Source organism: Lytechinus pictus, chromosome 11 (genome assembly GCF_037042905.1).
Source record: "Lytechinus pictus isolate F3 Inbred chromosome 11, Lp3.0, whole genome shotgun sequence".
Taxonomy (NCBI): Eukaryota; Metazoa; Echinodermata; class Echinoidea; order Temnopleuroida; family Toxopneustidae; genus Lytechinus; species Lytechinus pictus.
The window spans coordinates 19,149,614-19,167,200 of record NC_087255.1 but is presented as its reverse complement, the minus strand read 5'-3'; the positions used below and the strand labels follow the sequence as shown (position 1 = coordinate 19,167,200).

At 35.8% G+C, this 17,587-nt stretch overlaps 1 protein-coding gene across 1 annotated transcript in view; it reads right to left on the bottom strand.

Annotated features, from left to right (window-relative positions):
• The window catches only part of LOC135156038 (uncharacterized), a 34,536-nt gene extending 17,418 nt beyond the window's left edge, over positions 1 to 17,118 (bottom strand). Inside the window, exons 1-2 of the mRNA XM_064107049.1 lie at positions 17,019 to 17,118; positions 16,089 to 16,550 (exon numbers count right to left, since the gene is read on the bottom strand). Of these exons, the coding sequence (XP_063963119.1) occupies positions 16,089 to 16,550; positions 17,019 to 17,118 (562 nt within the window). The remainder of the gene's footprint in view (positions 1 to 16,088; positions 16,551 to 17,018) is intronic.
• Positions 17,119 to 17,587: the final 469 nt, after the last annotated feature.

Sequence of the window (17,587 nt, the reverse complement as noted above, 5' to 3'; positions counted from 1 at the left end):
TGCCTCTTTGTGGTAGATGTTTCTTTAAAACTTTCCTTCTCGGTTGTTCAGATTTTTTTAGGGGGTGGTTCTTACTTTCCCCTGTGTAATTTCACTCATCTTTAAAACCAATTGCTTTTCTTCATTTATTCTTTAATCATTTGCATATCTAAAGATACCTATGTCTCAAGGGCCAAAAGAACTAGACTCAAATTGACAATGCATCATGGGTCATTATTTCCCCTAAAATCAATGCATATTATACTGCTATCATAATGACATCCATATTCATGCATCTAAAAACTATTCACATTTTCCTACAGATTCCCTTCTGCAGATACATACTATATTCTCAAAACAACCCTACAATTTCTCTAAAATAATATGCTACATGCTTGGAGAGAAAAAAATGACCTGGAATTAGAATCGATTCACCCAACACCAAACCAAGGTCGGTTACCGTTAATGCTGGTTAATCATTTCACCAAATCAACGGTAGACGAGCTTCGGAAAATCTTTGAAGATCTTTGACCATGAGATATTCCATCACACTGCCTAATTTCATTAGTGTGTGCCAGTACGGCACAAATTCATATCATTTAAACACAAGTCAATGTCCTTCTGGTTCTCAACAGTCGAATTGCTTGACGATATCATCTCAAAGACCACTGCCACTTGAGTAACCCATGGTTCTCCAGCTTAATATCATTGGCATTGATTCACAGCATTCACCCTGCAGACGACCGACGCTCATCGATCCTAATTTTCCTCTTCCTCTCTTTCCTCTTCACTTGTTTGTTTTCTTTACATTTTCTAATCCCTTCGCTGGCTGATTGTTTAAATTCTAAACATTCTTCATATTTCTTTTCATTATCATGGATGAAATTAATTTGAGCAGAATTCCACCAGCTTGCATGCAAAGAATATCTTAATGGAGTTGAGACTTATGTACATGTACTTTGAGTAACTAAACTACACAGACCTCAAACTAGACCAAAAATTAAATGTCTTCATATAAACGTGGCAGTTAAAGTTTTAGCTCTACCTCTTTTCATTTATATTTGCATTTCCATAATACCCTAACAGGAGTATAAGCACAAATAGGGCAGGAGGGGGGGGGGACCACCCACACTGCTAACAATAATTCATCATCTGAACTACATTTCTTTATATGCAAATCCTTGGACTGTGTCATATTTTATCCACAAAACAGCTGCTCAGAAAAAAAGGGGGCCACCACCCACTAAACATTTCAAATCTGCTCATCATGTACATATCTTGGTTAGATATGAAACAACTGACATGGGCAGAGTTTCATGAAGCATCTTACCAGTGATTTTCTGTCACAAATTTGCTCTCAGCCAATCAGATGCAAGCATTTCACTAGCTTGTATCAACAGCCAGTATTGAACACTGATTATTTGTTTTATGGAATGTTCATCCTGACCTGCTATCAAATCAAAGGGGTGTGGCCGGAAATATGCCACTCCACTTTCTCTGACTGTATCTAGATGTTTCCATCAAACAGAAGTGCAGAAAGTGCAGTCTATACGGTCAGGGACTTGGGTAAGGTATTATGTCAATTGAAAAACACCAACCTTAGAATGCAAACCAGCAACCAACTTTCTTTTTAAGATAAACATAAGTCCTGCCTCAAAATGAATAGAATTGTTGATTATAAGCCATAAGGAACCTTAGTATGCTATAAGATTTAGAATCAACCAAAATTATCTGAAATAATTTAAACTCTTATTTTCTTGTAATATTTGATTCTTTTTAATTGAAAAGAAAATTAATCTACATTATCAAAAATGTATAATCAATTCTACTTTGCTGTTCATGAGTTAAAGAGTGAAGTAATGGATGAAAAGAATCTGACAGAATCTGGACCGCAAGACTACTCTGGATGGCAATGGACTCTGCATTTGTTGTGTAAACAGTCATGCTTATTTGACAAGGGCTTTAGAGCTAGGGATATGAAAATAAATGTTCCCTCAAACACAGACAACTTTATCTTTTTCAGACACAAGTCTGGCTTTATCTGCAGGAAAGAATGACCTTAAACTATAGCCAGGCTGATCATGAAATATCTTCAGTGTGCTTCAATCTGTGGGCCTGTTTATATTACAAATAAACATGTTATCCCACAGTAGTCATGGGGAAAAAAGGAAACGTTCTAAACAGGATGTGCCTTGTTAATAATATCTCCCTTTTCTTATCATCATAAAGGCGTTCTACGAACTCATTTGTCACTGATTTTTCAGTGACATCTATCACAAGCTACGGAAATCCTTACAACTAATTGGCTGGGATCAATTTTTCTGTGTTAATCAATGAATGATGAATGATTTGTGAGAAACTCCCCAGGTATATATATGAATTCTGCATGGGTTTCGTTCAAATATAATACTCACAAATTACCTAAATCCTGTAATATATGAATTAATTTGCATCAATATACATGGTATACATGGTGTATAGGTAACAAAGAAGCTTGCAGATCTCTTTGCGAGGAAAACACCCTTTTTTCATATTAATATCTTATAAACTTATAACTCAGCTGAACTTACAAAAGATTTCTTTTAAGATCATTCACAAGCTGACATATTGTAAAATTCTATATCTTTTTATTAACAAAAGGTCCCCAATTAAAATCAGGGCCAATACTCTGCTTCCTACTGCACATATTCTCTTGGAATTGTAAAGTTGGCAGGTGTCAAAATCAACAAGATACATGTGCATTTTCAATCAAACTTTTCAATCATTATAATTTGTCACTCTGATTATAAACCTGAAAATACCAATACAAATACCCACACATCCATCCATCACTCCAAAAGTGACTTCAAAAAGAATATTTCAAACAAAAAGATGGGGATGAAATCTGAATAATGAAATTCATATTGGGACCCTTTCATCTATTCTATTAAAATTTGTTGTCCTTATTCATGAATGCCAAACTCTTAATTAAAATGCTGTATGTTAGTGAATTTTGACGGTAAACTTTTGGTAATCAATCACTGGGGCTACAAACAGGATTCACCAAACGGAACAGAGTAATTGTATCACATTGACATATATTTTATTGATCTAGTCGATCTAATTATTAACTACCTATTTGCTTAGGTATTAAACAAATGCCCATAGTTACATGCCACCTGAAAGTCGATTCCATTAGCAAAAATGTGCTATGTAATGTATGGTATGGTCAAAGAGAAAAAATATATGGAAGTTAAAAAATATATTACAAGGCCTTAAAAGATAGGCATATTGAAATTAGAATTTTTCAATGGTATGATGAAACTACTAAGGATTCTTAGCATGCTTTAATAGGAAGTTTCCTTTTAGAAAAATTTTGATCTTTTTCATCTGTATTTTTTTGGGGGTTAAAACCACTTTAATGATCCAACATCCTGAGGAATGTGCATGAGGGGTATTAAGGATGTAATACAATATATCATCTATAACTTGAGCACGCAATCAAATGTCCATATTTTCCATCATTTTGACAGTAATCTTTTAAGAATTAGTGAATTTTTTTTACTAAAGTGGAATATCAACTTACTTCCATTTCAATACCTAACACCAAACTCGAAGTTGTTGTTTTTTTGTCAAAACATTTTCATTCAGTCATTTTGCTGTACTACTCCATGCAAAGTTTTTAATAAAAAGTTGCATTTTTTGGATCAAATTGACACTCATCCTATATCAATCGATAAAACAGATTGCATGAAGGCTTCACAAAAGTGAAATATTGAGGTATGCAAAATGCACATCATTCTGATGTGCTTAATGGATTGCATGTATTAACTGACCTCCTTCATATCAAAATTTCAATTAAAAGCTGCATTTTGGATCAAATTGACAGTAATCCTACCAATCAATTACACATACCAGGAAGAGCACTGACAATTATGTGGAATACCACATTTAAAAAAAATCCAATATTCACATTATTCTGATCTCTTTCTTCCATTGATGGCAATTATACCCACATTATTCTGATGTATTTTATTGATACCTGCTATTAAGTGACCTCTTTCGTATCAAAATTTCAATTAAAATGCTGCAGTTTGGATTAAATTGACAGTAATCCCATCGATCAATCATGGAAAGTGGAACACCCGAAAAATTCTTTTAAAATTCTAAAATTCACGTTACACCGATCTTATTCATTGATGGCGATTTACTGACCTCCTTGTTTTATAAATTTGATTAAAATTTTCGATAAAAATGAGAGTAATCCCCTATCAATCAATCACTCAGATTACATGAAAGGCTTCTCAAATTACAATTATTACAATATTTCACATAAAGGCAACAAAATCAATACCACTCTAATGTTACAAAAAAGGATTAGGCTGCTGGAAAATTGTAGTTGATCATCCCTTTGCATAGTAGTAACCCCCTATATGAGCTAATATTCAATTTACATGTAAATCCTAAGCCCATGCAAGCATGGGATAGATCCTGAGGGTTTCTGCATGTTAATAATTGATAAAGCTAAATTAAAAAAAAAAATTGTAATTCATCAAGTTAGAGAAGGGGAAAGAAGAAAAATGAAGAACAATCCTCACTAAAGTTTTTTTTTAAAAGAGAGAGAGAGAGAGTGAGCAGAGCAGAGTAGAAATATATGGAATATATAATTTAGAAGGATGCAAGAATAACACCTAATTTGAGGGAAATGCTCATATGAATTTGAAAACAAAATCATATTACATACTTAAAAGACAATGGGGGGAAAGGAGAGAGTAAACATCTTGTTCTAACAACACTCGTGAGAGAAATATGGATGTAACGAAACTCATTTTAATGACCACATGCCACATGGCAGGGAATAACACTTCCCTGGAATAATCACAAACGAACTTGTAAGAAAAAAAATCATTTATTTTAAAGAACCCTTCAAATTCAAAATGCAAGCAAGTTTGAAAAATGTTAAGTTCAAAGGATAGATCCTTTGTAAATGGTTAGTGTTCGAAGAAAAACAAATTTAAGAAAATTCAACCTTGAGTTTATAAATGCCTGACGTGGGTCATTTGCATTTTATATGATCATCTATGGCACATTAACTTTCAATTTTTCTTATCAAACTTCCTTTCACAATATAAGTGGGGTAATTTAAATGAGAAAGGATGTGTAGCTAAACAGCTTCCGCAAAAGTATATGTGAAATCACTGACATTGATAAAAATAGTCAAAATATATCACATTTTTGGAATCTTGAAAAAAAATTCAACAAAATGATTAATGACCATGGATCACAACAATATGTGCATGACTGTGAAGAGTTATAGCAGCATCGTCAAGACATCAACCAATGCAGATGATGAATAAAATTAGATTTATCAAATGAAGGCCTGTCTTTAGTGGCTTTGATTTTCTATATCAGCTGCATGATGAGGCAAATAATGGCAAACAACAAATATCAGCTCTGCTCAATCTATTCAAATGAAATACATTCTATTCCTGCATATACATGGAACATAACACTTCCCTGCATGGAAGAGGGATTTCAATAGAAATGTCATCTGACAACTCCCATTAGTAAAGACACAACCATTAAAGGGAAAGTTCAGCCTGACAAAAAGTTTATTGTAAAAATATTGTAAAAAAAAGTAATGTACAGTCCTATGTAAAAATATGCTATACAAAAGACTTCATGCATAGCAGTCTTTTAGAATTGTGAAGCAAATTGAGATGCGATACCAGGAAAATCATTTCCTGAAAATAGTAGAAAAAATAACCAAAAATATTGCCGAAGGTTTGAGAAAAATCCATCGAAGAATTAAAATATTTTTTCATAATTTTTCTGCTATTTTTATGACAAACTTTTCTTCAGGGTGAACTTCCCCTTTAAAGATGAATTCTTATTCTAAGAATGAACACATAATGAATTTTGAAAGAAAAAATATAAAATTGTTTGTACAATAACCATGATATAATGATCCAGGTAGAAAATCATTCAGTAGCCTAATTAGCAAAATAAAGCAAAGTATTCTCTTACTAGATGGCTTTTTTTCCATAGGTGTAATAAAACATGTGCCCACATATGCTATTTAATGTTAGTTATTTTCAGTATTTTCAGTACTACTCAGAGTTCTGTTCATTTAACTATATACCATTTAACTAGCCTAACTATTAGTTAGGCTAGTTATGATTGCATTGCATTGGCTGCAATTATGTTAAATTATGTTAAATGGTAAACTATACCATTTAACTAGCCTAACTATTAGAACTTTGAATTTACCAAGATGATTTTGATAAGAATTACCCGGTAACCTCATTTTTTTATTAAGTTTTCGTTTCAACATCATTGTTCATTACAATGACTTGATTTTGTCTTTAAAGGGGAATGAAACCTTTGGAATAAGTAGGCTTGTGTCGGAACAGAAAAATCAAAGAAACAGATTAACGAAAGTCTGAGAAAAATCGGACAAACAAGGAGAAAGTTATGAGCATTTGAATATTGCAATCACTAATGCTATGGAGATCCTCCCATTGGCAATGCGACAAGGATGTGAGATGTCACATGTGAACAACTTTCCCTTTGATGGACTATAAAATACCCCCAAAATGTCTCTTTTTGCTTTTTCTTATGGTGATACAAACTATTTATCCATGATGTATTCTTTAAAAATCTGTATTACATGCCCTCCTATATAAAGAACACATGATCTACTGATAGACTTGATAAAAGAGACAATTTAAGTGAAATATATACTAAAGTAATGGGAAAAGTTGTTCACAAGTGACATTACACATCTTTGTCGCATTGCCAATGTGAGGATCTCCATAGCATTAGTGATCGCAATATTCAAATGCTCATAACCTTCTCATTATTTGTCCGATTTTTCTCAAACTTTTGTTGATCTGTTTCTTTGATTTTTCTGTTCTCACACAAGCTATCTTGTTCTAAAGGTTTCATCCTCCTTTAAGGTATAACCAGCGCTAAATTGAAGGTGTTGTAAATGTAAATGTCTGTGGCTCGTAGGAGATTGAAAGAGACTTGCGATCTTGCCACTAAAAGGTTGCCTTCAGTGCTAGCAATAATAGCAATCCATCACCTTGCAGCCCATTTACACTGAAGGATATTTGTAAAAAATAACGATTTCAAAGCGTATAAGAAGCATCATTTCTTTTAGGCTGAAATTCATATTGACTGTGAAGAAAGAATAATGAAATGAGTTTTCCAGTACCTGGCAGGAGAGATAAGCAAACTCAATTTTTTTTTTTTTTTTTTAAAGGGTGGGTAGTGATGTTTCTTTCTTTTCATGCATTAAATTAAGTTTTGAAGTTTTGTGTATATTTTTGTATATTTGCTTTATATGCATGTATTTATGTTTTAAAGGACCCCATGGAAGAACATCGGTATTTTATTAATACCGCTGAAATGGGCCATCCTCCATATGATCTGTATGTTATGTTAAATTGAGCATGTATATATTTTATCTTTTTTATGGAAATAAATACATACATACATACATACATACACATACATAAACATAATAAGCTTTGCTTACTGATACATTGTTATGGTGCTTTTCTATACAATATTGAGAGAGTTTGGACCATTGTATTGTTACAATGAAGGACAAATGTATTGCAAACTCATAATCTAAAAAAAAAGGTAGCTATACAGATAATTACAATAACATATATAACTAGACACTGGTCTTTGATTGCCACACCACTCACAACAAATGAAACAAAGTGTGATAAATTACATTTCTAGGAATAAATTTTGCAAAATTTGAGATTAGATACATTCACACTACATGATCCAGGGCTCGACACTAGCGCCGGTCCGACGGTCCCAGACCGGTAAAAATCACTGTCGGACCAGTAGATTTTCAGAAATAGCCAGATTTACTGGTCCGACATGACCAGTAAAAAATATCATTGTCGGGCCAGTAATTTTTCCAAAAATAGCAAGATTTATGGGTCCGACATAAACAGTAATAAAAACTATTGTTGGGCCAGTAACTTTTTCAGAAATGGTCAAATTCGCTAGTCCAACATAAACATGAAAAATATTCCATGACTCAAATTGCGAACCATTTTCCTCCCGTTAAATTCTGGCATTCACACACAGAACACACACAGAATGAATCGCATGCAATTTTTGATAGGGTAACATACAGTGTACACGTGGCTAGCCAGCCACACAGCCCACATGGTAAATTTCCTACTGGCTGCACGAACGAAGCTTGGCTAACCTCTGGCAGAAATCTCTCACAGAACTGTCAAAATTCACATTTCACACTAATGAAAAGCTCTTATAATGTCCATATTTCCTAAAAATTTGCCAAAATTGGGGTAACTCTGTCATTTGTAAGCAGTAAAAGGAGAAATTTTCACTTCTGTTTTAGTTCAAAGAGATCGGGTTTCGAGTGATATCGTCTGAATACATGATAGCCCCACATATGCATTTGTGTGTGTGTTGATACACTTGGTTTCTTTCGTAGCTAGTACTAGTATATTTTAATTGAGCCAAAGAGAAACTGATAATTTATTTATGATAGTTTTAGCTTTCTTCCTTTGTTTTCTTTCAATCTTTCTTTCCTTCTTTCTATTCAATCTTTCTTTGTTTCTTCCCTCTCTTCTTTTACTGTCTTTCTTTTTTAATTTTCCCTTTTTCTTTGTCTTTTGTTCTTTCATTCTTTCTGTCCTGTTAATATTTTTCTCTATTTCTAATGCTCTTTCTTTTTCTTTCTTTTTTGATTTCCTTCTTTCTTCATTTCCTTCCTTCTTTTCCCCTTTCTTTCCTTCATTCTTTGTTACTTTCTTTCTTTCCTCATTCCATCCATCCTTTCTTTACCCTTTCTTGTTTTTATTCCTTCTTTCAGCCCTTTCTCTCTTTCATTCCTTCCTTTCTTCTTTGTCTTTTGTTCTTTTTTTTCCCCCCTTTGTTCCATCTATCCTTTTACCTTTTCTTTCTTCCTTTTATTTACTGCTTGCTTCCTTTCCTTTCTTTCTTTGAAGTTTGGTCTTTCTTTTTTGTTCTTCCTTTCATTTATTCTTTTACATTTTTTTTATTTTTTTTATATTGCTTGCTTGCTTCCTTCCGTCTTTATTCCTTCCCAACATTCCTTTTTCCTTCTATCATTTTCCCTTTTCTTGATTTCTTCCTTCTTTCAATCCTTTCTTTCTGTTTTCCTTCTTTCCATCTCTCCTTTTACCCTTTCTTTCTTTTTTTATTCCTTCTTTCCTTCTTTCTTTCATTACTTTGTCTTTTGTTCTTTCTTTCTATATTGCTTGCTTCATTTCTTTCCTTCTTTCTTTCCTTCATTCTTTTTTTCTTTTGTTCTTTCTTTCCATCCTTTCCTTCTTTGGTTTTTTTTCCTTCCTTCACATTTTTTCTTTACTTTTTTCTTCCTTCGTTTCTTTTATTCTTTCTTTTTTCCTTCTTTCCATCTCTCCTTTTACCCTTTCTTTCTTGTTTTATTGCTTCTTTCCTTCTTTCTTTTTATTTTTTCATTACTTTCTGTCTTTTGTTTTTTCTTTCTTTATTGCTTGCATCATTTCTTTCCTTCTTTTTTTTCATTACTTTCTGTCTTTTGTTTTTTCTTTCTTTATTGCTTGCATCATTTCTTTCCTTCTTTTTTTTTCTTTCTTTCTTTCTTTCTTTCTTTCTTTCTTTCTTTCTTTCTTTCTTTCTTTCTTTCTTTCTTTCTTTCTTTCTTTCTTTCTTTCTTTCTTTCTTTCTTTCTTTCTTTCTTTCTTTCTTTCTTTCTTTCTTTCTTTCCTTCCTTTTTTTCTTTCGTTCTTTCTTTCTTATTTTTGTTCTTTCTTTCCTTCCTTTCCTTCTTTCTTTCTTTAGTTCTTTCTTTTTTTCCTTCCTTCACATCTATCCTTTCTTTACCTTTGCTTTTTTCTTCCTTCCTTCCTTTCTTTTATTCTTTCTTCCTTTCTTTCTTTTTGTCTTTCATTCATTCATTCCTTCATTTTTTTTGGGGGGGGGGTTACAAGAAAGGACAGCAAAATAAACTCACGCCTTTTTTTAATGTTTTCTTTATTTTTTGGGACCAGTAGATTTTAGGTTCGGACCAGTAAAAAATTGAAAAACTGGGTATCTACTGGTCCGACATGAATAGGTTGGACCAGTAGAAAAAAAGGGTTAGTGTGGAGCCCTGCTACATCATATGACAGGAACCAATTAGGTATGGGTGCTCTTTTTTGCATGTATGGTAATTTGTAACTGGGGCTGAAAGTATGCTTGACAAAAATTAATTTATCTGACATAGCAACACACCTGGTTCATTACATAGCCATTTAAAGTATTTTTGTTCTTCTTTGGAAGCCTCCAGTAATGGCAATTGTGTTGTGAAGTCAAATTCATCTATAAGCCTGAAGCCTATACACTGAATTTTGATTAAAGTCTAAACGGGGAGTTAGTCAACAAGTAAGAGCTGGAATACAGGGCTATAGTACTCTGCGGAAATCAGGTCTCGGGTCTTCATTATTTTGCTTTGTCTTGGGTGGAAATCATGCCTCTTAGTAACTATTCCAATAATTCTCAGTAAATATGATTGACAAAAGTGCTTGTGTTTTAGCAGCGGCATAACAGGGGTCGGTGGCCGGGGGGGCAAGAGCCAAAAATTTCCCGGTCATATCATGGTATGAACCCGGGGGGGGGCACTTACATTGACGAGTGGATACCATGCGCGACCAAAAAAACACGTAAAAAGGATGTCTTTTTCAAGATAGGGCACGTTACGTACGTACGTAACGTGATAAGGGTGTCAAAAACACAAAAATAATGAAAAAAGGGTATCTATTTCGCTAGGATTGCTACGTGTTTAGGATCAAATTTGCGGGGATGATAAAACAAAATTGAAATGTTTTATAAAGGATGTCCTTTTTGCCCCAACACTACGTGTTTAGAGTCTGATTTGCGCGAGGTGTGGAAGGTGGGGCTGTACTAAACCAAATGGTGTGTAAAGGTAAAACCGACGACCGACGCACCCGTGACATAACAATAAAATATCGCTGTACTTGTTTAGGGGTTCATTTCAATTGCCAAGAGTATCGTTTTGTTTCCAATACTTGTTAAGGGTAGGGTTTCAGACGTCAATACTTGTTAAGGGGTGCATTTTCAGAATATGGAAAATACGTGTTTAGGGTGCTTTTCGAGACCCCATGGTCGCGCATGGTATCCACTAGTCAATGGAAGTGGCCCCACCAGGGGTATGAACAGGCGTAATGGTGTAATGAGGCGACTATTTTGAGAAGGCCAGATATTGCGTATCGGGCAGAATTCATCTTTTAAAAAAAGTTGCGAGCGAGCGAGCAAAAAATTTGACCTTTTTGATACAAAAATCCATTTTTGACATGATATCCAGAGAATGATATATTTCACTCTTCTCTCTTTAGATTCCCTTTTTGTGGTCTGTAAGCCACTGTGAACAGGATTCTTTGCAGCAGTAGCGTGAAGAGTAAAAAAAAAACGAGGGGCACAGTATAGCACATACGCTAAAAAGCTGCTTTATATAAGTCCCGAGCGAGCGAAGTGAGCGAGAAAAAATCACCTTTTCATGAGAATCTAACTTTGAGCTATTTTTTTACATTATATTCAGTAAACAAAATCATATTCTACACTTTTCCTTTGCTTATATTTCCTCCTTTTTTTATTTTTGTTCTTGTTTGTAGAACTTTTTGGGGCCATGGCTCAACCCTTTCATACGCAGTGCTATGCAGTTGTGGTCCGGAGTGGAGCCCCCGGAACTTCTTGATATCAAAGCCATTTAAACCTCGCAGATTGCCGCTATTTTAATCAAATCGCGGGCATATACAGGATATAGCTTTTACACAACACATTTATTCAACCAAGTAACGTAATTAACCAAATATTTTGAGGGGGCAAAACATAGCAATGTGGGGAAAATTTGTAAAAAGTTGCCAGCGTGCAAAGCGAGCTGGAAAAAAATGCCTATTGAAATTAAATTCTAATTATGTGATAGATTTTTCCACTATATTCAGCAAATAAGACATTTTCATTGTTTCCACTAATTTCATTTTATGTTGTCTCCTATTATTTCTTTTATTTCCTCTTGGGTGTGGAACTAAGACCCCCCGCCCCCTCCCCCGCGCCTGTATGTCAGTGATTGAACGGGGGGCGTTATAGAGCCATTTGAAGGTTATAAATGAAGAGCCCCTACTGCGTGGGGTCTGGGGCAAAGCCCTGGTAGCTTATTTGCATAAAATTTAGCAAGCTTATAACACAATGTTGTTTGCAGTCCATCTTTCTACCCGCTCTTTAATTTAAATCATCGGCAGCCCGGTCGTGTTATTATTTTGTTTTTCTTGTCCCTTTTCTTTGTTTTCCAATTTAGCTTTTGACTAATTACATTCTACTTTCGTTTCCCGCTATTATTTGCCATTTTGTCATCTTTTAATTTATTTCCCACCGTGCTATTGCATTACATAGGCCTATTTCGAAATGATTTGTTCTTTCTCAAATGTTCTTCTTTCGTACATTTTCCCGCTCTCCTTCCTTTTCCATTAAAAAAAAATTTCTTCGTTTTCTTTTCACTTTTCCCTTTCCCTTTCCTTTTCCTCCTTTCCTTTTCCCCTTTCCTTCCCCTTTCCCTTTCCTTTTCCCTCCTTTTTTCTTTTTCCCGTTTTTCTTTTATTTTCCTGGTGAAATCCGCCAGGGGGGGGCAACTTGCCCCCCCTGCCCCCCCCCCTCCCCCGCCTGTTACGCCACTGTGTTTTAGTTATTAAAGCAGCATGTGTACTACTTAGGGGTGAAATACATAATTCATGTTATTTTTATTTTATGTCATGTACATGTCTGAATCCACTGTATTAATTATTGCACAGCTGAATGAATAATGAACAATTTTATCACAACTGGCAGAATGTCTTGAATCCTGAATTATGTTTCCATTTTTAATCTTATATCCACACGCCAGGATGCCCCAATATTCAATACAATACACATGCACATATGTGAAATTACTATGGTATGGAAAATATTATGTAATGGCAAAAATAAGTGTAACATTTAAGCTTAAAGAGAAATTCCAGTAGTTGCAGTAAACACTGATTTCATGAGAAAGTCTGTAAAACCAGGCTTAATTGTCAGTATATCATCGAGGATCTAGATCTGGTACAGTTACATAAACTGAACTTTGTGAAATCTTGAAATCTACGCTGAAAAATGTTCAGACTGAACTTCCCCAACACAGATAAGCGCACGTGGGACAGTGTATAATTATTGCTTTGAGCGTCGGGCCCGACGTTCTCCCCGAATCCTGTGCTTATTTGCTGATTTCTCAGCAATTACACAATTTCTTCTAGAATCCTTTGGCACATGCGTTTTATTTATACAAACAGATACTTTGGTGGTCATTTCATTGGATTCTGTACGAACTCATTTTGATATCGTTACCAAAACTAGCATTTACCTTTAAAGGGTGTCAGAATCCTTATTTTCGCAAATCTAAGATGGCTGCAAGAATTGAAGAAGATGAATGTGCGCAGGTGAATAAGTAATAGACTTAAGAGGAGAGCATGGGGGTGCAGTTTTTAACTCTAATACATTGGATTGTTGAGTTTAGGAAGCTAATCAGGAAGGGTAAACACATTCATTTATTGTTTTAAATTACATTGAACAAACTTTTTTCTACATCTCTGAAATAATCCTTGATTCTCCCCATCTCTGTTGAGTATCATATTGAATCATGAGCATATTTTAAACCCTCATTCTGCCTTCGCAAAGAGGGCATAGAAGCACCCCTAGATTGGCAGCACGGATAAAATGCTATCACTAATCTACGAGTGGACTCATTCCAATTGTATCGTGTTTACACGCGACTCAGCCCGAGAGTTGAATCCTTAAGCAGGGTCGAACACTGCAAAGAGGGCAACTATGATCACGTTGATACTGAAACAAAAAAGGAGAGTTCGACACTGCCCGCGGATCATGAACAGTAGTAGAATAGATGTCACAAATATATGCAGTGTTTGACCTAGGTCATGCGGGTTCGACACGGCTTTCTGTTTACATGCGAAAAAACAGGCAAGCCGGACTCAGCTTGCGGATTGAACTTACGATTTTGGCGGATCAAAAAAGCCATGTTCGACATGGCTGGCGGATCACAATGATCGCGTTTGCCATGTTGAGCACTGATCGCATGTCGAACCCCCGAGCCGAGTGACTGTGTAAACACGGTATGTAACGCAATCCTATTGCCGTGTTGAGCACGGCTCGCGTGTCGAACCCCCGAGCCGAGTCACTGTGTAAACACGGTATTGGAGACTAACCCTTCATAGCATTGGGAATATCCACTGATTAATCATTACTGATGCTCAAACCTGCCCTCAGTATATCACTAATCATATCTATATTAAATTCAGTGCTGTCCTTGCCATACAACAAAACACACAATTTCAATGTACTAGGGATGATGAATGCAAAACATATGAATGAAGGATGGCAGGAGATAACTACTGACCTGGTAATCTTATAGGCCTCGTGTAAGATATTTTCTACTGAGTTCAATGCATCTTGTGTTATACAAGACAAGCAACAGGCAGAATTTAATATTTACTATGAGTAAACAATTTAAAAATGAATGGTAATACCAATAGACAAGGATGAGTATAAGGAATATAAAAGATGAGAAAAGGAGGGGGACAGATGGGAATTTGTAGGAAGGAAGAGGAGAGGTAGAGAAGGAGTAAGAAGGGAGCGAGATGAAAATGGACAAAAGGAATAACTAGTTGTACTTGATAATGTTGATAGAGGTGGAGAAGAGAAAAGGAACTGAAATGGATAAAATGAAAGAAAAAAAGAATAGGTAGAATAAGAGGATAAAAAGGATGTCGGATAAAATGAAAGAAAAAAAGAATAGGTAGAATTAGAGGAGAAAAAGGATGTTGGATAAAATGAAAGAAAAAATAGGTAGAATTAAAGGAAAAGGATGTCCAAGAAAAAAAAGAACACTTTCGGGATAGTAGCTTGAAAGCTCTCTATAAAAAAAAATCAATTCATATTTTTTTTATTCTGATATGTACCAAAAAGTAAAAACAAGGTATTTCAAGCTTAATCATTTTATTTCCTGCATTAACAAGTCGGCATTGAGATCAAACTATAAAAGACCTTGTAACAATTTGTACAGGAAACTGCCAGCATTAGCATGAATGTAAGGATAATGGTAGGCTGATTAAAACCAATTTACTTGACATGTCCAACATAATATCATAAATTCCTATAGCAAAATGTTAAAGGGCATTTTTCTTTTCTCTGGCACTAACTCCTTCAACCACCCTGCCATTCCAAATAAAAATGGACCAAACCTAACTTTGGAACCTAAAATCAAATTTATGCAGGAAATCACGATACCAGGATTTCGCGAAGAATGAAGTCCAAGAGAAATATTCCCACTAGCCCCAAAACCAGAACAGATTTTCCATTTTGACTTTAATTGTCCCGAAATATTTTTGCATGAAAATATCCACAAGGTTGCTTTCACCAGGAAAAAATACTTTCTGATTGGAAAGGCGAATGCACCCAAAGAAGTATATTCAAACATATTGAAATGGAATACATGTATAGGTTTCTTACCTTCCATTTGGGCTTCTCGTAGTTTTCTGCCGGTGTCTGCGATGAATAATATATTGATAAGTACTGTAACTAGAAGGACACCTAGAAGAACCATCTGTTCAAGAAAGATAAGAAAAAAGATACAAAAAATATTTAATATTGTCATATTTTCCTGAACCCACAAACTGTTTATAGATTTCATAATATTAATTCAATGTTCAACCAAAGAATAACATTTATTTCTAATTTAAAGACATTCTTTTGCAAATCAGTCCTTGATTCTATTTTTCAGTTCAATGAAAATAGAAGTGAAGTGACATGCAATTTGAAAGTACAGTACATCCCCAATCATGTAATTCCTCCATAGCTCATTGTAGGTCATCTTTATAGGTCCAATCTCTCTTCACTATCTCATTGTTTTCTCCCATGTCCTATATGCCAGCCTCACTCACTAACTTGGCTTTCTTTTACTTCACTTGCTTTCCACAGAAAAAATAGGGATTAATGAACACAAGCTAACAAAGCAACTGTAAATGTCATACAGAGAAGAGAGTTACCGTGTGAGTAGACGACGATGCAGGGAGGACGGGTTTGGGTGATGCTGGGAGGAGAGGAGGGATGCAGGGAGGGCGGGGTTGGGTTATGCTGGGAGGAGGGGATGAGGGATGCAATGAGGGCCGGGCTAGGTGATGCTGGGAAGAGGGCGTGAGGGATGTAGGGAGGGCGGGGTTGGGTGATGCTGGGAGAGGATGAGGGATGCAATGAGGGCGAGGCTAGGTGATGCTGGGAGGAGGGGATGAGGGATGTAGGGAGGGCAGGGCTAGGTGATGCTGGGAGGAGGGGATGAGGGATGCAGGGAGGGCGGGCTTGGTGATGCTGGAAGAAGGGGATGAGGGATGCAGGGTGGGCGGGGTTGGGTGATGCTGGGAAGAGCGGGAATGAGGGATGTAGGGAGGGCGGGGTTGGGTGATGCTGGGAGGAGGGGATGAGGGATCCAGGGAAGGTAGGGTTGGGTGATGCTGGGAGGAGCGGGAATGAGGGATGTAGGGAGGGTGGGGTGCTGGAAGGGGGAGGGGACCAATGGAAAAGAGGGATGCAGGATAATTGGAGGGTGGGGATGTAGGATGCAAGGAGGATAGACAGAAAGAAAATATGAGCAAAGAGAGAGTAGATTGACTGATAGAAAGATAAAAGGTGAAATACAAGACACAAAACAGATTGGTTCTACTCATTGAAGACAATTAAATACACATTGAGGACAAGGATCTAAGGTTAACACCAAATGAAACAGAGTAGTGGAGATGGAATCCAAAAATACAGAGAGAAAAAGACAACTTTTACCACACTTTACCCCCCCCCCCCATGACATTTAAAAGAAAAGTACAATCCAAGGACATTACTTCAAGGAATTTTATGGATCTAAAATAAACACCTCAAAATTCATATTTGCATTTCAATGAAAAACTACAACACAGTAGCTGACATACACATTCCCTGGAGCCTCTCCTTTAAACTTGAGAGAAGTTCTCGGCAAACAGAACCTTCGTATTGCTTCAATAACAGCACCAATATTGCCAGGTCTTTCATTTCGTATCATAAATCCTCACCGCGGCAGCATATTATTTGCCCCTACATATATCCAAACCATGAATAATTTTCTCACTCCAAGAAAAATATCCGGAGGCAGCGACGCTGAGATTGCCAAGAAATTGAAATCTCAGGCAAAGGTATTAGTAGTATATACCACCACACATATTCGTCAAGATTTCTGAAATTTCATGCTCTACCGTGAATTATGCACACTTATGACAGATTTGCAGTGGATTATTGCAGCTTGCATATTCATGAAAATCTAAGCCCATCTTAGCTTTCTATGGAACAATGCCCTGAAACTTTTAAAGATTTTGTAGTACATTTGAGAGAAAGTATTAGCAAAGATGTCTGTGAAAAAGAGATATTAAAGATAGGGAAGGAAAGCAAATGAAAGCAGTATTAGGAACGAGGCATACAGCTAATCAAGAACAACAAAAGTGATAGATTAGAAAAAAATGGACAA